Genomic DNA, 21,114 nt, shown 5'->3' on the forward strand with positions numbered 1-21,114 from the left:
GGTTTCCACAGCAATTTCTTAAAATTTTTTCTGGTATTTATTTCCTTTAATTTCCCAGTATTGCTTTTATACTGATGCGTAGTTTTGGCGTTCATGAAGAAGAATATGCCTAGCTGATTTTCGCATGGAAATAATTGCTTATAGCAAATAACTGCTTAAGCAAGGCAGGGGCTTAATGCCCACAAAAAGCTGTGGTCCAAAGCTCTCCAAAGTCTGTCGTAGTCTCCTTTTTTTTTCTGTCGTGTGAACGGGAAGGGGGGCATTTCTATGAAGTCATATAGGAAAATCAACAGGTAAAAAAGGTTAGCATGAGCCTAACATGTTTGAAGAAAAAGCAGTCAAAGCCTTGAATAAGGATGCAAACTTTTTTTCTGGCAAGGCAGAAAAATTGTCACCCCTTTTGACAAGGTGACAAATTCTAGGCTAGATTCAGTGTGAAGTGCCTCTTCCTCCCCCCCCCCCCAGGAAACGCACCCTCTACTTCCATGTCCCTCAACACAATGCCATGATCGAAGTGTCAGCAGTTGTCCATATCTGATAAACTGTGCTTTTCTGTCACATGGTGATTTACTCAGATTCTCACAAAAATTATCTGAATTTATAAGTTCCAGAATTTAGGATTCATGTAAAGTGAAGATTAGTTGATGGCTGAAATGGCATAGAGGGCCATGCATCAGTTTCTGCTGCAGCCACTCCTCATCTGGAGCATATTTACTCAGAAAGCAGCATTGCCACTGTTACTGGGTCTAAAAGCTATCCCAGAGGGCTTTTTGTTATGTGGGATTCTGGATAAGATTGTGACTTACCTGGAGCTGTTTATATCTGTTTAACTGGGAAAAGTACTCCATCTTAGACTCTTCTGCTCCTCAGGTATCCCAGTGCTCTGCTTCTGAGCTGCAGAATTCCAGCATTCAGCTCCACGGTCCTCATGAAATGGGATAAAGCAATTTTTTCCTCTGTGTTTTCTCCATGCCTTGGGGGATATATAGATTCACACTACCTTGTGCACATGGTTCGTTCCGAGCTGGCTGAGTAACGAGACCTTTCGAAGTTGACTGGTGCCTCCCAGTTTGGTGAGACAGTGACATTGGGAAGAACAGGGCAATAGCTTGCTGTGGGCCATTATATACTTGAGTCATTGGGCAGAGGTTCTGGTCGCAGAGAGAAAAGGCTGGTCTGATATTTTGGACTGATTCACATGGGTGAACACGAGGCTCTGGTGGAGGAGACTTGTGAGAAAAAGAAACAGCAAGCATTAATATTATGAAACAGCAGAGAGCGATCGGATATTGTTTGTCCATTCAGTCAGTTTTGAAGTTTGGTCTCTGGGAGAGCTGCCTCGTGTCTGTGTTAGGAGGAGAGCATGCATCTAGTCTAGTTTTTGATGGGCAAGTAGCTCTTCAGGTTTTAGTGTGTATGCTGGTCAGATTAGTGTCAGAGAGCCTGTTCCACCCCTCACATGGGTCTGTCTGTTGCACGGACTTGGCAGCGCACAGTCTCGTTTACTTGAGAATAAGAATTGGCTTCCTGCATCTCTGTCATCCCTCTCGATCATCCTGGCCCTAAAATGCAATCAACTCAGCAAATGGTCATGTCCTAGTGCCCAGATTGCCTGTTCTCTCTCTCTTTTTGTCCCTTGTGAGCAGAGGGAATCTCTGAGGGCTAGGTTTTGTTCAGAGATGCTCTCAGCTCTTTATCTTGGTCTTGTGTTTCTCGAGAGGGATTCTTCGTACAGAACCGGTCCTATAATATGGAGATAGAGGGAAATCCTCAGATGAAGAAGAGGGATGTCTTCACAGTGGAGATTGTAATCTAATAAACTAGGAGAGGGTTGAAAAAAGGAACAAATTGAGCGGAGGAGCTGATGTACCATATGCTGAGGGTGTGGATTTCGTTGTTGTTAATTGTTTATTTAGTTTGGGGATTTTTTGTTTTGGTGGTGGTGGTTTGGTATTTTTCTTTCTTTGAAGCAGGATTAGCACAGAGGGGAAGAGAGAGAAGAAACAGCAAAGCTTCTGCAATGGAGAAAGGTTAACACACTTGACCTACTATCCGGAACAATTTTTCCATTCTCATTTGGGCTTGTCTGTCTGAAATTAACATAGTGTTAGTGAGTTTGAGCCTTAAATGGAGACCTTGTTTCTTTTCGCTCTATGGACAAGCCAAGGTAGGTAGAATTGCAGTGTGGGATGGTTTTGTGTGCTGGCTGGATTTGTGAAAACAGACTGGAGCATCTCTGGGTTCCCACATCAGAATCATTCATCCTCTTTGAAACTGTCTGGGCTACTCTGACTACTGGGAACTAACCGAGTTTTCTCTTCATAGAGTTCAGTGCAGATCACATTTGAAGAGGGTCCTCAGTTACCACCAGCCGCAAATATAAATTGTGTGACGTGCAAGGGCCAGTCAGACCACGGTATGGTAAGTCTTTGCTGTTCTGAATTGTACATTGACCGATGATGTGTTCTATGGAGATTGCTGAGACCTTTGTGACAGGGATGGTGGGACCGAGGAAGTTTTGGGCAAGGTCTGTTGTAGAGTTTGGAGGCCTGTCTCCTGTTCAGAGGCTCTGGGGCTGTACCTCATTGAGCTCTTGGAGAGCTCCGTGAGGGGAGATGTGTTGGTGGAGATGGGGTGTATGAATGCTGAGCCCAAACATCTTCTCCTACAGTGGAGAGAAGAGAGCTACTGTCACCAATTTGTCCTTACTGCCTCACGTACAGAGTCCGAAGTGGCAGGTTCACATTGTAGAACATGGGGAGAGTAACACAACTGCCTCTTGTTGGGATAGAAACTCATCTCTTCTCCCTAGGTGCTGTGCTGCCATCTGTCAGCTGAAGCTGTGAAATTCCCCGTCTCTGTTACTCAGCAGTCCCCAGTTGCTGTTTCTGTGGACACCTATTATGTCACTTTGGCTGTAATGCAGGCTCAGGTAAAAATTGTAAGAAGTTAGACATTGACCTTATTCTTTCATCCAGCCCCACACTGGTCGAGGAAGGAGGACCAGATTTAGCGCAAATAAAGACATCATTGTGCTGGAAGAAGCAGCGTGCTGTCACTAACATTTGGTGAAGTGGCAAATATTCCCCTTTAGCATGCCCAGTCCTGTTTTCTGAGTCTTGCTCTGCAGATTTTGGCTATGAAACATAACTGTAAGAAAATCCAGAGAGTTTTGAGGCATGGCAGCATTTTCCAGAGAATTCAGTTCCTCTCAGGGCATAATGGATAGGTAAAGGTACATCCTGTGCATATGTACAAATATGGTGTTGTCCTGGTAGTTGGTGTGAAAAAGAAATCTGTTGTGGGGAGTAGCTTAGTTGTCAGTGTTTCCCCTATTACCTTCACAAGAGCACGATACAGCTTTTTCTGTGTGTTGAATATTGGAGATGCTTCTTCCAGAACAGAAGCTTTGTGAAATTACAGTGGGTGGTAACTCCACAGTCACTTTCTGGCTGGATTTGATTCTCTGGAATGTGATTTTGTTCCCATCATGATGAAGAATGTGACGCTGGGGATGGTATCTTGTGTGGAGGCTGTGCATTCATTTGCACTATAGCAAAATAAATAAATAAATAAAAAAAATTAAAAAAAAATTAAAAAAAAAGTCACGGCAAAATTAGAAGTAACTCGGTGGTGGCAGAAGCCAGTCCCGTGCTATTGCAGGTATTGCAGTTGGAAAGTTGTTCTGGAACCCCTTTACTCTCAGAAGCCTTATTATAATTTTGAATGTACATCCCAGGTCATCCCAGTTTTATTTTGAGCCTCTGTTCTGCGGTCATTTAAATAGCTCCTCTCTCCTCAGTATTTAGTGTGCCTGCTGCCAGTCTAGTTGTGTGCAGCAACTGAAGTTGCTTTTCATCTTTGAAAGTCCCCTGTCTCAGATCTCATCCAATTGCTCCCCTACTCACTAGCATTTTCTAGGATTCCTTGTCTGCACCTGCTGAAGTGTTGGGTTGATTATTCTTGTACAGAATTGCATGTGGTACTCTAATTGAGGTCTTGCTGCTGCTTTAGGAAATGCTGGTTAGATTATCATATACCTGACTGTTGGAATACTTCAAGTACTGTATTCCCAAAAATTGTACCTTTCTTATTCTATGCACCTCTTACTGGTTACTTACCAGTAGTGAGGAAGCCAGATCTTGCTATGGAGCGATGAGGCTTCTGCAACTGCTTTATCCTATAGACCTGGAAGCACTTTTGTTCTTATGTTCTGTCTCTTACTGTTGCATTGGTGCGATTGCCTTTCAATCACTGAATTTGAAGTGGGGCAAAAAGCACGTAATGTAAACAGAAACTGTTCCTGACTATGGGTATTTGTTCTGAGCCAGGTGGAGATCCATTTGGAGGAGATAGAGAATGAAGGTCTCCTGGTGTCATGGACATTCAAGAACAGACCAGACTTGGACCTTTTGGTTCTTCCAAGACTTCAGCTTCCTGAGGTGAGTGGCGCATGATGGGAGGCTGACCTTGATGCAGGAAGGGAGGGAGCAGTAGAAACAGTGTTGAGCTGGGAGAAAGGCTGCTGTGGAGGGGGAAGGTTGGCAACTTGCTGCTGTGGCCCTTTAGGGAGAGGATTCTTTCACCCTGGAATCGATACTAGCTCAGCTGTGTCAAAACAACGCATCTTCATTGGACCTGAAGCGGTACCAATAACTGTTGAAGGCTTTCTGTCTGTGTAGGTTCCTCCCGCTGTTGTCAGATGTAGAGCTGCAAGATGAGCTGGGTTGGCATGTTTTTTGTATGTGAGGAGTGTGTGAGGTGGTATTTGCTTGTTGTTGTGTTTGTTTGGGGTTTTCTTGAGAGATTAATGTGGGGAACCCACGGGTGTTAGAGGTTTAAAGGGCTGAATGTGGGTGTGCTTGCGCTTCTGTGATTCAAATAGGTTGGTTGATTTGTTTGTTTTATTGACATCTTTGTTGCTTTATCCCGAGTAGATGTAGGAATGTGTCAGTTTTCCCAATAGTGCCGTAGTACCATCTTGTGAGGTAGTGAGGATGTGACAAACTATAAAAGCTGTATTGCAAAAATTTACAATGGGTAGACTACAGATGTAGAGGCCTAGTTTGTCTCATTTAGAAAGCTTCCGCTTGTGTGCGGCTGCTACATGGAAACTCACTGGGGAGAGTGAGTATGGAATACAGAAAGAGTATCTGGGAGGTTATTACTGGGAGAAAGACTGTGTTATACCTTAGAGGCTTGGGAGGCAACTGTAGTTGTAAAAGGAGAAAATGTGTTGTTTTTTTATGACTTTACTGCATTTCCTCTTGATTTGTGGAGAGAAGGATGAAGGGAGAGCGGATCTGTCCACGATAAGGGATCTGATCGAGGATACCATTGTCAGCACGCAGCCAGCCATGACAGTGAACCTGATGGCTTGCACCACTGGAGCCAGTGCGGTAAGGCACTCTCCTCCTGTCATCCTTGTGCCTCCAACTCAGGCCCCAGGACACTTCTGAGGGCTGAGGCTCAGGCAGGAATCCAAGGGTTGAGTCTCACTTCTGGGTGACAGCTGAATCCTGACCTGCACTGTCATAGGAGTTGGGGTTCTGCAACTTGGGACGTAGGGATAATTAGAAACTGCTTCGAAGGGCAACTCTGTTTGTGCCTTGTTTCCTGAGTGATGATTGTCAGTTGTGTTGTTTTGGAGCCAGACTGCCTGAGACACGTCTCGGTTTTGGCAGTCTCCCTTGCCCTGAACACCAAGGCTCTGTCCAGGGCAGCCTTTGCAGACATGGAATGGTCCATGGTTTGTCATTGTCAGTTGACCGTCTGGCAGCCAGCAAGCTTGTTCTTGCCTGTCTCCTTTTCTGTCTGCCTTAAACTTCCCATCTGACATAACACGAGGGCCCACTGGAGCTTGATAGCTGCAGCATTTCTGGATGGCTCTGTGGGTGTTCCCGTGTTGGTGTGAGGAGCTACTTAGTAGATATGAGGACCAACGTCATGCGTCTTGCTGCTGTCTGCTGGCGAGTGAACGATAAAGGCATCGGTCTCGCTCTCGTCATTCCTCAGGTACCCAGCAATAAGTTGATTCGAGAGTCCCCGTCCGGAGTAGCAGCAGCCCCTCTGGGTTCTAAGCTGTTGCTCCGGAATCTTCGAGTGCTGAACTTGGGCTGCCAGGGGAAGGGAGGTAAGCGTGAAAACATTGCTGATCCACAGGGGCAGGTGCGCAGGTGGTGAGATTGGAGTGAGTGGATGTTTTGGGTGGGTTTGAATGGAAAAGAGGGGCGTGTGTCTGCTGAACCATTGCCTCATGCTGATGAGTGCACGCATGCCCTCTGTCCCTCTGTTGCAGGAGTTGGGGAGATATGCTGTGTAGCAGAGCTAGACAGCCCCCCGCAGCAGAAGTGGACAAGGCCGATGACAGCTGGCAGTGCCAGTGCTGCAGGAGAGATGGAGTGGAATGAGGAGCTCTTTCTGTAAGTGTCTGCCCTTCTTCTGAACTGGCACACTCTGGGTGTCATTCCCACACTGCAGTAACAGTTGTGGTTGGTGCAGAGGTGGAGGCTGGCACCACAAGGCAGTGTCTGTTTGTGCTGCTCCTGTGCTGGTGCTGGTGCTGGTGCTTCCAGCAAGTGACCCCAACCTGCATGTGCATATTTCCCACTACTCTGGCCACTCTGTGTTTTAACTGGGTGGGATGAAGTGCTGATTGTGGGAGCGGCAGGCACAGGAGGGCTGTAATGTATCTTTCAGCATTCCAGACAGATTGCCCTCTCAACTTCCTCTGGCAGCCTACACAGCCCTGCAGGGGACACAAACCAGAGTTCTATTCTGTGTAATTTCTACCCTAGACATGTCCTCCAAAGCAGTGCACGCATACTGGAGCTTTGGAGAAGGTGACAAAGTGTGTGAGATTTGAGGGAGAGAAGATACAGAATGGAGTTGTTTGCTCTGTGGCCACTTTGCAAACAGTACCTAACAGCAGCCCATCTTTTTCTGTTTCAACAGGGAGTTGGGGCCTAAAAGCAAAGAGCTGAAGCTACGGGTGCTGGGGAATAGCGACAGAATGGGAAGTGAGTATGGGCAACCGTAAGACGGGTTGTAAGATAGGGAGACAAAAATGCCTAAGGAACTTACTGTGCTTTAAGCTTGTGGTAGTTCTGTGTCGATATGATGCGTGATGAACTCTGCAAAGGATTTTTCATATCCAGCTTTATGTGAGCCTCTGTCTGCATGAAGTAACTCAGTTTTTCTTACCAAAATGGTCTGAGTCTGACTTGAACTCGGAGATTCCTCTGTGGCCTGCCCATCTCTGCTCTGAAGCAGTAGAGGCATGCCCCATGTATTGGAAGAACTTCGCAGAAGGCTTTTAACTCTGTTCATTTGTACTCAGTCAGGGACTAACTGTAGCACCTATTTTTGATGGAGGCCACACAATGGCCACCTTTTTAAGGGGGTTGATTTCTGGATTGTTAAAGAGGAGCGGAGGAGTGCTGCCTGCCCTTTCTCCCTCTTGAACCTGGGAGCTGGCAATATTGTGGGGATCTGCTTTGTTGGCCCGTGGGGCTGCTTTCCAAGAGCAGGGAAATGGCTGGGAGATATCTGAGGTGCTAAGGTCATTTGGTGTGTTTCATTTTCCTGTTCCTTCTTGCAGATGTGCTGCTGGCACATGCCACACTTTGGATTGATTCTTTGGGCAAACAACCATCTGGAAGACACGTCTGCTCACTGGCCCCAGGACCTGGGCAGTCACTGACAGCTGAAGCTACCATTACATTGGAGGTGAGCTCACAACTCCACAAGCTCTGCACTAATGTATGCTCTGAAAGTGTTCATGATGTTAGCCTCTAGCTGGAGACAAGCATGATTGGGGCTGAGCTCGAGTTGGGGGCTGGGAAACCCTTATGTCAAGGAGGGGTGTTGCCTGAGCCTCGGTTCCTGAGCTTCCCTCTTGAATTGACACTGTAGTGGGGATGGCTCCTCAGTACCCAGAGCCCTAGCTTTTGCTGCCCAAATATGCCTGCCTTTCCATCCGGGAGGAACAGACCCTCTCTGAGCAGTGCTTTACTCTTTATAGCTGCTATTCCAGGAGTCTCCTGCATCTTTGAATGCTCAGCACACCACATCTCTGAGAACCAGCATCACCCCCACTAAGAAGGTGGAGATGGACCGGACCATCATGCCCGATGGCACCATCGTGACTACTGTCACCACGATTCAGTCCCGGCCCAAGGCAGACTGCAAACTGGGTGAGGCTGCCCTGCAGCAGGTATATTGTGCAGGTGGCTGCTATGGCAGCACAGTCTTAGCCACGATACTCCCGAGGCAGCTCATGCAAGTAGTAGCAAAACTGTTTTGCCATCACATATGGTTATTGCAGGTTGACTCCTTACACATTGCTTTTGGCTTGTGGGTCAGAACATGGGCATCCTTGCTGTTCCCTGAGTGTCTTGTGGCTGGCTGGAAACTTGAGTATAGCCCTAGGGGAGGGAATTGATGCAACCCTGTGTTTGCGGGGAGGTGAGGGAGGGATGAGCCTCTCTCACATCCTTTGGTGGTGGGAGGTCTAATGCATATGCTGTCACATAACCTCTGTGTGATGTTGGGCTAAGTGTTTAGCCACTCTTCCTCTGTTTCCTTCACTGCTAAAGAAGTTATGCTGTATGTAGTGAATGTGGAGCTGAAAGGGTCTTGACCGACCTTACTAGGGGTAGTTGCTGCTTGCAGTCTGGCATCCTGATGCATGTGGTGCTGGATATTCCATGAGATGTGGTTGGGAAATGGCACAAATGAAGCAGCTGCTTCACAGGATTGTGGCCCAGAAAGCCAACCGTATCCTGGGCTGCATCAAAAGAAGCATGGCCAGCAGGTCAAGGGAGGTGATTTTCCCCTTCTACTCTGCTCTTGTAAGACTCCACCTGGAGTATTATGTCCAGCTCTGGGCCCCCTACCACATGAAAGATGTGGACTTGATGGAGTGAGTCCAGAGGAGGGCCACTAAGTTGGTCACAGGCCTGGAACAGCTCCCCTATGAAGACAGGCTGAGAGGTTGGGGCTGTTCAACCTGGAGAAGAGAAGGCTCTGGGGAGACATTATAGCAAGCAGCCTTCCAGTACCTAAAGGGGGCTGAAGAGGGACTTTTTACAGTGATAAGACAAGGAGGGATGGATTAAAGCTGAAGGAGGGTAGATTTATATTAGCTATTAGGAAGAAATCCTTCCCTGTGAGGGTGGTGAGACACTGGCACAGGTTGCCCAGAGAAGCTGTAGCTGCCCCATCCCTGGGAGTGCTCAAGGCCAGGCTGGATGGGACTCTCAGCAGCCTGGTCTAGTGGAAGGGGGGTTGGAATGAGATGATCCTTAAGGTCCCTTCCAACCCAAACCATTCCATGATTCTATGGTTTTCTCAATAGGCTTCTTACTGCTTCGTTGCCGCAAAGCCTTACAGAGCCAGCCTTGCAGGATCTCCGCACACTCGATGGAGGCTTTTTGGGGTTGTGTGTAGGGACCGCAATACAACAGTATAGTTGCCTAAGCTTCATCTGCACTTACTGGTATCTGTGTCTCTTTTACCATGAAGATTCACCATCGAGGTCGCCTTCTAAGGTGGAAGTGACTGAAAAGAAGACAACAGTGCTTTTGGAGACTGGCTGTCCTCATGGCCCCTTGCCCAGCAGTAGCCGTAAGTGCTTGGAAATTCGAGGCTCTTAGTGGAGTAACTGTTTTCTTTCACGTTTCTTGGAAAGTGGTAGTCTGAGTGTGGTTCACTGAGCTTGTTTACATTTACTACGGCGGAGGATGTCCGGGTGCCTGAGTGAAGGCAGGGCCGGAGGACCGGTGGTGAGGTGGAGGCAGGTATAAGACATTCTGCTTTGGCTATCCAGTCAGTGAGTCTGAGTGTTTCCTTGCTTGACAAGAACTTTCCAGGCTATCTGGACCCAAAAAACTTTGGTCACCCTGCACTCTGGGCTCTGATTGTCTCTGAAACAGAGCACTGCAACAATTTGGACAATTTGCAGCCAGGGCTGCCCAAACTCTTGGGAATCCTTGGAAGCTTTTATTGAGTGGGAGGGATATTTTAATGATATGCCTGCTGGGAAATGCTTAAAAAAGCCAAGAGCTAGCTATGCAGAGCTTCTTTCCTTTGGGTAATTTGGACAGGTCTGTAATAAATTCTGTTCTCTACCTTCGTGTACATGTGAGTTGCCTATTACAAGTATCGCAGTCAGCAAGCGACCTTTTCCCTGTGCTGAAGGTTTGCTATTCCAAGCACTGGTATTTTTCTTGTGTTCAGGGGATGGCCATATGCCCAATGGTTTGGATCCAGTGGCTGAGACGGCGATCAGGCAGCTAACTGAGACAAATAACAAGACCACCAAGAAGACACCAACAAAACGTAGCACACTGATCATCTCAGGAGTTTCCAAGGTCTCTGGTAGATCAGAGTTGCATTTCCAGTCTGGGAAGTTGTTTCTAGGAATGCGTGCGTGAAACTACCCTGTCCTGTAGGGACCAGTTTGGGAAGGTTCCAACACAGATGACTGGCTCAGCAGAAGCCTTTTGCTGCTTCCCAGTGAGCATTAAAAGGTACCTTGCCAGGCTACAGGGCAGCTGCCAGTGGGAGTTCACTAAGGGCATCTGCAGAAAGGGAGCCTGCTGCCATAGCTGGTTTTGGCCCTCATGGAGAATATAAGGAGTTCTCCTTGAACTTGACTGTGGGAGTGAGGGAGGTGCTGCTGAATGCTCTGTAATTGGCAATGTTGCGGTATGTTTCAGCAAAAAAATGATGATTGTGCATCAGTGCTGTCTGATGATCAGAACTGGAGCATCCATATGTAGGTGTAGATGGAAGAAGGGAGATGGTTGCAATTCTTTTGGTCCTGTCTCCATGTCTGTCTGCCCGCCCTTCAGGTACCTATTGCTCAAGATGAAATGGCACTTTCTCTGGGTTATGCTGCATCCCTGGAGCCCACAGCGTTTGGGGACTCTGCAGCAGAGAGCACAGCTGACCAGATGCACGATTCTACCGAATCGTCACAGCCGCTGGAAGCGTCACTGCTCAGACAACGGGCCAGTCAGGAGCTGGATGAGACAACACGTTCAGACATCTCTGAAAGACCATCAGTGGAAGATGTTGAGTCTGAAACTGGCTCCACGGGAGCCCTTGAGACCAGGAGCTTGAAAGATCACAAAGGTAAGATGAACTGTTAGATGGTAGCTAACATTGACCTGTTGTACGTAAGAACAAAGTGACATCCGAGTTCCCCACCCGAGAATGGGGTCTGCAGCCAGCTTTTGGCATGACGAAGAGCAGCTTTTTACTGGAGCCTGGAAGAGCCTGTCTCTCTCCTGTGCTTTCCACTGGAGCGGTTCCAAATCCCTCTATTTGTAGGTATACAATTCCAGTAGCCTTTTCAATTTCTGTGCTCTCTTAAATGGGAACCCTGTGCAGCTTGTGTACGTCAGAGAACCGTTTTCTTTCTGTGGCCTCTACATCTACAGATCAGGTGCATGTCTGTAAATAATGATTCCTCCTCTGAATTTGGCCACCTCTGGTGTGGAAATGGAGGCTGCCCAACAATGTGGATTGTACGGGCCTTTATGCCCTCCTTCTTTCTCTGCTAGTATTGAAGCAGCTACTGCCTCTGACCTGTAGGATGTCCACACAAATTCTCTGCTTTTAAATGATGGAGCAGGCCTGCCCCAGCCTAGCTGCTGTTCTGGACTTTACTTGCTTGTGGCAGTTGGGTGGATGGCACACCTTGGATTTGTCTGCTCGTAGCCACAACATTTTCAGTTAGCTACCGACTTACGTAGACAAATGCAAATCAATCTTGATTGCTCAGAATATGAGAGTAGGACAAGTTTTGGGGGGTTGAACCCTGTTACAACCAGGTATGGTTTGAACTGTGGAGACCCCCTGTTTTCGTGTCAGTGGGTAGAAAGGTGCATGACCCAGATTCTTGAGAGACCTGGTGGGTGGGGAAGAGAGGGAAAACCCCCTCTTGCAAGAAATACTGTTGTAGTGCTGTATGGCATGCAGGTTTTGAATATGCCTTTCTGATCCATTTGAGACTGATGGCAATTGGTGTCTCCATCCTCTTGTGCCTGTGTGAGTCATAGGGAGCCATTGGCATTATTTGCCTCCAGATTGGGCATGTGAAACCACGGGCAATTGTTCCAGGGGCTTGATGACCAGTTAATCTGTGTGCCCTTGAGACAGGTTAGTCTGAGACCTTTTCCCCCTGTGTGTTCTTCCCAGGGTCTTCACATTCAGGTGTTCTCGCCCATTTTCCATTCATATGAATCTTGGCTTTCTATTACAATTCTTCATACTTCCAGTGAGGGAAGGATGTTGTGTAAAAGGAAGTTTATGCAGAGGGGACATGGTTTGGAATGCTTAGTGAATCAGCTTGTTGACATTGCAGTCTGTCATGAACAGAGACTTTGCCTTGCATTTGGGAGCTGGGATTTGCAGACTGCTGTGACTTCTGCCACCTGAGGTGGAGAGGTCTTTGCTGCAAATCTGAGAATGACCAGGTGTGTTACTGTCCCTGAAACTTGCCCGGGCAGGACATTCTCATGGTTTCTGTCTTCTTCCTTTCTGTCTCTGCAGTTAGCTTTCTTCGGAGTGGTACCAAGCTCATCTTCCGGAGAAGGAGCAAGCAGAAGGAAGCGGGCCTGAGCCAGTCACACGATGACTTGTCTAATGTCGCTGCCAACTCTGTCGCCAGGAAGAAAGCTGGTAGCTTCTCTCATCGCCTCATCAAGCGCTTCTCCTTCAAGTCTAAATCCAAACCCAAAGGTAGTGACAGCACATCAGCTGGTGAGAACTGAAGGAGGGAGAAGCCTATTGGAAAGATTTCTCAGAGATCATTTTATAGTCTCTTGTCTTCCCGCTCCATGGTATCTGTGACCTGCAGTCCAGTTCTTTCCAACCTTGGCTGAGGGAAGACACCCCAATGCTTTACACCATCTGGGGAGTGGAGGTGGCAAACCTGGGACTTAGGCTGCTCGTCTGCCTTGGCTTAGCCTTCTCTGATTGTTGTACCCCACTGTGCTCTCCCAGAAAATCCAGGTGTCATGCTAATCCCCCTGGGGGTCCCAGGAGCTGCAGACGTGACTCCACCTGTGTAGCCATCTGGCATCATGAGCTGCCTCTTGGAAATGGGAGGCAGGTCTCTCAAGTGGCAACCTTCAGTGTTATAGATCAAGAAACTGCTGGGTGAGCTACATGACTGAGAAGTGTGGGATGTAGCCTCGCTCAGCTCTTTTAACGAGAGAGAATGATGCGGTCACTGATGATCTAAACGCTCTTATTGCTTGTCCTTGGTGCAGAAGCTGTAACCTGAGGTGTGCTCGGGGCCATGTATTCCTGGGCTGTGAGCTGGCAGCAGAACAAGCTGTGGTTCTCCACCTGGGAACCATCCTTGGAACAGTCCCTGGTTCGGACAGCACTGAGGGACCCCTGCTTTCTGTGCTATGCTGGTGAAGGAAGGAGTCTCTAAGAAGAAGAAAGTTTTAACCACTGCACAAGTTCTTGTAGAAGCCTGGGCCCTTGCAAGAATGCCTGGTCAGTGCTGTCAGTTCTGCCACCCTGTGCATTCACCCTGTGATGCAGCCCTCCTTCCACAGCCATGTTCTTGAACAGCGAAGGGGCCGTGCTGCATGTACGCACCAGCTGTCCTATGAGCAGATCCCTTACCCTTGAGGGTGGTTGGGGACGTTGCCAAAGGGGTGCCAGCCTGTCTTCTGGGTCTGTGGAGGGCCCGGCCTCGTGCACTCTCGTGGTTCTCGTGCCAAGGACTGGCACCATGCTGGGAATGGATGGCAAGGAATATGGCAAGAAGTGTGGTGAAAGGGCAGTCTGATGGGGAGCCTGAGGGCACGTGGTAGAAAGAGACAAGACTTTACATGTTTTCACTGATGAAAGGGTTTCCTGTAATAGAAGGAATCTTTCTTGATTGCGTTTGGTATTTCCTTTCTTCTAGCAAACCCAATCCACTGCTTTCAAACAGAGGGGGCATTTCTGCAGTGGTATTTGCAGAGGGAGGGGCATGCAGGGGAAAATTGACTCCTTACGTGGGAGGAGACCTCCCTTCTAGATGAATGGTTGACTGGTCTCCTGACCCGTGCACATTGTGAATATAATGTCCCCAGAGGCTCCCTTTGAAGAGCGTAACAATGCTCTTTGGAGAAACACCCATGCCCCTGCCAGCATGCCTAGTTTGAGTGGAAGCTCCTGTTCTCCTGTGGGTTGTAAGGTTAAGGAAGTGGAACAGAGGGGAGGAAACAACTCACGGAAGGTCCGTTGCCTAGGCCTGGCTGGATTTGCCAGCTTTGCTCCCCTGTCTCAGTACCTCCTGAGGTAATGGCTATCACCCTGCCCAGTGCAGGATGCTACCAACTGAAAAAGTAGTTCTCTTGATGGCGTGCATAAAATGTGTTGTGTTCTTTGGAAGGACAAATCCTTACTCATACTGCTGCCGTGTGCCATTTCCAAAGACTGGAATGTCTCTGGATATTGCACTGTGAAAGGATTTACAGGTGGGAGCCTCAGGGTGTCTCTTGGGTGTTTGTGCAGGTAGGGAAGGCCATAGTCACCTGGGGCTTGAATTGAAAGTGCCAGTGTGTACCAGCAGGAGGAGGGACTCCTTGTTTTTCCTGCTGATTCCCCATGTGATTGGGCATGTGTGAAAAATAAGATTGGTCCAGCTGGCTGACCAGGAACCTCTTCATTTGGTTTGGTGCCGGAGTCTTTGTCATCCTCAAGCTCTGCCATGTCTTCTATCCATTGTTTCTTTCCTTGTCCACGTGGTACTGTGGCTTTGTTTGCAGTTCCGTGCACTATGGGTGTTGGAGAAGTCTCTGTTTCTCTCTGAAGATCATTTTCCTCAAAGCAAGTGACCAGTTCATGCTCTGGTGCTGGTGGAACCTGGCAATCTGTGGCTCTCATGTATGGATCCAGCCACCAATTGGACGTGGCCTTCCTTTGCTTGGGTTGGTGGTGTCACACATGGTGCTGTCCTTCCCCAGCATGCCCTTTCTCCCAGAGTCCTGTGGTTTGGTTCCAGTTTGGCATTCTCTCTTGCACCTTCCCCTCTATGAGTTGTAGCTGTGAAAGTATTTGATGCTTGATTTTTGGTTTTTATTTATTCTTTTTAGTACCATGTCAGGTGAGAGTGCTGGCTGAACCCAGACAGCAGTGCTTCTCTAGTGGGATGACTGGGAAGCCTTGCAGTGGAAACACTGGTTTGAGCGGAAGGGAACTTGCAGAAGAGCCAGCAGCTCATCAGTTGTGGGTTAATCACAGGACTTGCCACAAGTCTGTTCTTTAAACTTCAAGAGCAGCTCAAGCTGTTGTGGTGAGGAGCAGCTGGAGGTGAACACCGAGGATGATTGGGCTTCTGAATCAGGGATCTGGGGCTCATGTACACTAGGAGGGTTATGAGGACTGGCCAGCGTTGTTGCTGTGGACTGGAGGCAGAAAAGGTGAGATTTATGTCTGACAAACATGTACCCAGAGTCTTGACCAGCATGTTTTGGTCTGACTCAGAGGAAGAAGTGATAGGAAAGGGAGTAAAACTGAAACTTGAGTTCCTCACTGACCTTGGGGACCTTTCTAGCTGTGTTAAATGGGAATTCCTGCCATGTGTCTGTGAGCTTTCCTGTATTTGTTCCTGATTGGCTCCAGGCTATGCCTCCTGTTCACAGTGGAGGTACTGGTTTTGATTTTGAGCTTTGGTGTGGCAAAGATTCCTGCACTGTGGTCAGCAGAATGAATGGCAGATGGGAAGCATGATGGTAGGGGCACATCTTCCCTTGAATTTTTAGCAATTTTTTTATCACAGGCAGTAAAGTGCACTGTAAATTTGTATCTGGTTAGACAGCTTGCAAAAGAAAGGGGTATTTTCAAGTGCTGACAGAGCACATCCCCAAACATTAAGTCCTGCATCTGCTTGTGTTTCCTAGTGGAGATGTATTTTCTGCCATTTTGTTTCTTATCAAAGTCATACTGATATATTGTAACCTTTTATATTCTTTTATATGCTCCTAGTAAGTGCAGATTGGTTTTCAAGGTGTTTGGCTAAACTGCTGTTTGAGCTACAAAGGAATGAGGGGGAAAGGGCTCATCTGTGTGTATTGGAAGTTTTTTAGTTCTGATTAACACGTTGATTCTTCCTCATCATATGTGTATATGGCTTCCTTTCTCCTTTGCAGAAACGTTTTGATCCCCCAAGCAGTAGGTGCTGATTTTGTTAGTCCCAACTATGTGAGCTTCCCAAAGGTGTGAGCAGTAACAAGTCCGCCTCATGGGGCAGGTGTGGTTATTGGTGTGAGAAACAATTCCTCTATCCTAGTCTTCTCAGAAGGAAAGGGAAGGTCACACGGGGTTTTGGCCTCCAGAAGCTGTAAAGACTGAGTCCCTGGAAATTTTCCCCCATAGAATGGCTGCTTAAAGAAACCTCTTTTGTGTTTAATTCCTACCAGTGCTTCTGGCTTTAGGACAGAAGAAGTGGTATTTGAAATCTGATTTCCCTGTTTAACTTCTTCCAGATACCCATGCCCTCACCTTGGTGCTGCTGCAGGGTCTGTGGCATTTCATAATGCTGGGACCACAGAGCAGCCCCAGGGAGTGGCGAGGCTGCTGTCGAACTTTATAAGCTTGAATAATCTGCAGTTGGCAGATTGTTGTCTCAGGGTAGGCTCAATATTTGCACCTTGTGAAATAGGTCCTTGACTAAATATGTGATGGAAGAAGAGGAGCAGAGCGGTGGCATGAATGCATGGAGAGTTCTGAAGGAGTTCAACCTGCTGATGGGGGCCTGCATTCCAAATGCTGTGCTTCACTGTCAGATACACAAGCACGAACAGTGACTGGTAAATGAAGCCAAAGTAGCCATTTTGGTTTTTTTTGTTTGTGAGGGGTATGTTGTTTGGTTGGTTGTTGTTTGGTTGGTTTTGGTTTTGTTGTTTGTTTTGGTTTCATTTTGTTGAGGGTTTGGGTTTGTGTTTTTGTTTTTGGTTGTTTTTTTTTTTTTTTTAATTTTGGCTGAACAGAATTACTAGAATTTACTTATGTTGTGTAGTTTTACTGCTCTGAAGAAAATAGATTTGCTCTAGCTGCAAGTATGCTTGTAAGTGTATTTCTCTCTGGATACACCCTCTCCCTATGCTTTGGTAAGGCTTTTTAAGAGCCTCCTTATCAAAAAAAAGCCCTTGATGTTGGCCCACTAAGGCTGTGTTTGAGTCAGGCACAGGAAGAAATGAAGGGAACTACACAACCTCAGTGTTCTGAGGGCGCTGTAGGCTTTGGCACGATGGATGTCTGACTGAGGCCAAAGGGATTGTGTGTTTGCACATGGTTATAATTAGAGCACACTCTGCAAACACCTGTACTGGGAATGCTGCAAAGGGGCTGGGGATGACAGCACCGAGTGGTGGGTCGGGAAAGCCTTCTGTGCCATTTGTATCCATTTCTTGCACAGACCTGAGCGAGTCCAACTCCTGCTCCTGCGAACACCCTTGTGTTGTTTATGTAGTTGAGGACAGGTTTTTAGGTAGATTGGCTGAAGTGGGGAAGAGCAAGGGAAGACTACTCGGGTGGAAAACCGGTTCAGTGGAGGGGAACTTAATGAGAACTTCTCCAAACCATGAAAGAACAACACGGGCATGTGCTATTTCTAGACTAGAACTGGGCACATGGCAAAGTTTAATCTTAAAAATGTTTTTGTTATGTGTTTTTTTGTCTCTGGCGGTGCAATTTCCTTCCCGCAGCGGCTTCTCTTGGCTCATTTTTTGCTAAACCTACAGAGAGGTAATTTCTGGGTAGCTGGGGAGACTCTTGAATGTTGGGAGGCTGCTGTTTCTGTTGTTTTGGTCTTTTGCATTGTTCTCTCCATCTGACCTCCCCCACTGCAAGGTCATGGTGAGTCTCATGGTAGAGTAACAATCCCGCTGGTGTTCAAACTTCTGGCAAAGGTCTTTGTGTACTTGTGATATTGCAGCTCCTTCTTACAGGCATGACTACTCCACACCACCTTTCCTTGCTTGTAAGGTACTGGACCAAATACCCACACGGAATTTGAATTAGTGCCCCTCCTTGTGTGTTCTCTTTTGTACTTTGATGCCTTCTCTCTGGGTGGATTATTTTAACCCCAGATTGTTTGGGGGAAAAGAATTGGAACTGTGTAGCTATTAAAGAGAGGAGAATAAAACTACTTATGACTAAATGAAGTTCTTGCACCTTTGTAAATCTTGAAGAAGTCTATTGCTGTGTAATGGCTGAATCTGTTAACTTATTAAACCATATGGAAATCAAAACCTGTCCCTGAGTCTGACTTCATACCTGGCAGAGTGCTGTGAGTTGCCCTCCCACCTGTCCCTGTCTCCTCTAAATTCTCCCACTCAAATGATGGCAAACTGTATATACCCCTGCAAGGGTCCCCCCTCACGAGTCCCCTTTGCCCCTTGCATGCCCTGCTCTCATCTCTTGACTCACCTTTTTTCCCTCTCCCTCTCTATTCTCCCCCTCCCTTTCCTCTTCTCTCCTCTTTCCCCCCCTTCCCCTTTCCAGCCCTTTGTCTGCCCTTTCCCTGGTTTCTCTCCCCTTCTGCTCTTATCTCTTCCCCGTTCCCTCCCTTGTGCTCTCCACACCTTCTCCCCTCTCCCCTCTTTTTTCCACCCCTTTTCTCCTCTCCTCTTCTTGTCCCCTCTTCTCCCTCTGTCTTGTGACCCCAATCTTGTACCCGCTCTCCCTCTCTTCCACCTTTGGGGGTGAGTAAAAAGGGGGATGTAGAGGAGTCTGGGGGGGTGATGAGGTCATTAGAGGCATCCCAATGCCTCTGGGAGAGCGAGGATGCGGTGGAGGAGCAGGTGAGTGGGGGATGAGGAGGGTCGTGGGGGGGTCCTCCCAAAAGAGGGAGATTACAACACCAAAAGGCCTGAAAATTTGTGGGAGGTGGATGTGTATTAAATGTATTAAATGTATTAAAAACTGTAACATTTCTCTTTTTCGTAGAATTATAGAACCAGCAAAGTTGGAAAAGACCTCTGAGATCATCAAGTCCAACCCTTGATCCAACACTACTGCAGTTACTAGACCATGGCACTAAGTGCCACATTCAGTCTCATCTTAAAAACCTCCAGGGGCGAAGAATCCACCACTTCCCTGGGCAGCCCATTTCAATGCCAGATTACCCCCTCTGTAAAGAATTTCTTCCTATATCTAACCTAAACCTCCCCGCCAGAGCTTAAGACGATGCTCTCTTGTCTTACCGATAGGTGCCTGGGAGAAGAGACAACCCCCACCTGGCTACAACCTCCTTTCAAGGAGTTGTAGAGAGTGATGAGTTCTCCCCTGAGCCTCCTCTTTTCCAGGCTAAACAACCTCAGATCCCTCAACCTCTCCTTGTAGGACTTGCGTTTAAGTCCCTTCACCGGCCTTGTTGCTCTTTTGCTATATATTGAAAAATAATATTAATTTACATATAAATTGATTTCAAAATAAAGCCCTGTATATATTGTATTATATACAGGATCCTAGAATATAAGAAATTCTAAATACAAATATAACTTTTGTATATCTAAATTAAACCACAGAGGGCTCAAAAATGTGACAAAATGTGACCGCTCTGGTGGCAACAGAAAGGGCTCTCTGTGTGTTGGGAGGTTTTTCCGGTCCCCTCTCGCTGCCCCCCCCGCTGGGGCGGGAACCGCTGCTGCCGCCTGGCGGCGAACTCGGGTAGTGCGTGTGCGCGGTGACTCGCGGGTGACACCTGGTGACTGAAAGCGGTACTGCAAAGAAGGGCGCGCACGCGCAGGTGCTCCACTGAAGCGGAACGATGGCCTTCACACCATCCCTGCGACCCGTCCGGGCCAGGCTGCTGCCCGAGGGGGCGGGGAAGCCGCGGCGGGGCCCGGGGGCTGCAGCTCTCGGGGCCTGGCGGCTGACGGGGTCTGCCTGGGCTTAGCGGGAGGAGCTGGGAGTTGGCATGGTGCGATTTATTTGTTTTGTTCTTTTTTTTTTTTTCCTGTTTTTCTGGTTTCCTTTTCGACCACTGCGGTGCTGGGCAGAAAAGGCTGGAAAAGAAAGACTGGGAGTGGCTTCCCGAGTCGCTTTGCAGACATTTGCCACCTTCAGAGGAGGCACAAATCCCCGCGGGGCTGAGCAAGGGGTACGGGGAGTGCAGTAGGGTGCAGCGAGCTGGGGCGGGGCTGTGACCTGGGGAGGGTGTGCGCAGTGCCCCAAAACTCGCACCCAAAACCAGCCCAAAAGAACCCCAGAGCCCAGAGCGAAGCGCCGCGGGCTCGCGCCGGCACCAGAATGTCCTGGTGTCTGTGCTTTTGCCATATTTTTCCCCATGCTTATCTTGTAGTGAGTCACTTTGACTGGGACAAGCCCCCTTTGAGCCTTACTTGGTGCTGTGTGTGATTTCATCAGCACTGGAGGAAGGGCACAACTTGCCATGATATTGGCCTGTTTCCTCCTCTGTGTTTTTTTTTTTTTTAAGTTTCTTAGTTGTTTTAGGATCCTTAAGCTCTTGACGTGCCTTTTTTACTTCTTCATCCCACAGAATTGCCACGAGAGGAAATACATCAAAGGGGCTTCCCTCCAATTAAGCCCTGAATATGCCAGGAGGTTTCAGCCGGGAGAAAGGAGCTGTGGAAGAAAAGCAGCCTAAAAATAGCCAGTGGGGATCATCAGGTTTTCCAGCCAAGAAAAACAAGGAGAGAGATGAGGGAATTGGGTTCCAATTACTAATGATTTGGTGGGTGTAGGAATGATTTCTGTGTGTTTTCCAGTCCCTTTTGATTCCTGAGATGATTTTAAAATGATGGCTTTAGCAATCCACTAAATTGGAGATTTTGTTTTTGAGAGCAAATGATGCCAAATAAATGCAGAGTTTTGGGTCATTTTTTGGGATGATTTAGATCAGTTTTGGGTCATTTTTTGGGGTGATTTGGGTCAGTTTTTGCGGTGAATTCGGGTCAGTTTTGGGTCAGTTTTTGGGATGATTTGGGTCAGTTTGGGGTCAGTTTTTGGGGGCAGTTTTGCATCATTTTTTGGGGTGATTTGGGCCAGTTTTTGGGGTGAATTTGGTTCAGGTTTGGGTCATTGTTCCTCACCATTTGGTTCCAAATGAGAGGGGAGCAAGAGGCAGAACAG

At 47.8% G+C, this 21,114-nt stretch overlaps 1 protein-coding gene and 1 long non-coding RNA gene across 2 annotated transcripts; both read left to right on the forward strand.

The window, feature by feature from the left end:
• The first annotated feature begins 2,153 nt into the window (after positions 1 to 2,153).
• On the forward strand, positions 2,154 to 18,269 carry C2CD2L (C2CD2 like). The gene is made up of 14 exons (XM_029962086.1): positions 2,154 to 2,167; positions 2,328 to 2,421; positions 2,813 to 2,932; positions 4,332 to 4,442; positions 5,286 to 5,399; positions 6,016 to 6,133; positions 6,299 to 6,422; positions 6,955 to 7,019; positions 7,601 to 7,728; positions 8,024 to 8,195; positions 9,526 to 9,627; positions 10,240 to 10,373; positions 10,857 to 11,139; positions 12,562 to 18,269. The coding sequence occupies exons 1-14, from the start codon at positions 2,154 to 2,156 to the stop codon at positions 12,780 to 12,782; spliced, it is 1,800 nt and encodes a 599-aa protein (XP_029817946.1). The 3' UTR covers positions 12,783 to 18,269.
• A 1,615-nt stretch (positions 18,270 to 19,884) lies between these two features.
• Positions 19,885 to 20,797, forward strand: LOC108640736. Its single transcript, XR_001921435.1, has 2 exons — positions 19,885 to 19,942; positions 20,522 to 20,797. It is a non-coding gene; the product is annotated as an uncharacterized LOC108640736 (long non-coding RNA).
• The last annotated feature ends 317 nt before the right edge of the window (positions 20,798 to 21,114 follow it).

This window comes from Manacus vitellinus, unplaced genomic scaffold (genome assembly GCF_001715985.3).
Source record: "Manacus vitellinus isolate BGI_N305 unplaced genomic scaffold, ASM171598v3 scaffold_41_pilon, whole genome shotgun sequence".
NCBI classification, from domain to species: Eukaryota; Metazoa; Chordata; class Aves; order Passeriformes; family Pipridae; genus Manacus; species Manacus vitellinus.

Excerpts from the sequence above, each read along its gene's own strand:
- C2CD2L (XM_029962086.1), top strand. Across the intron at positions 2,422-2,812 it reads GCCAGTCAGACCACGGTATG|GTGCTGTGCTGCCATCTGTC; the intron begins GTAAGTCTTTGC and ends TCTTCTCCCTAG. Across the intron at positions 6,134-6,298 it reads GGGCTGCCAGGGGAAGGGAG|GAGTTGGGGAGATATGCTGT; the intron begins GTAAGCGTGAAA and ends CCTCTGTTGCAG.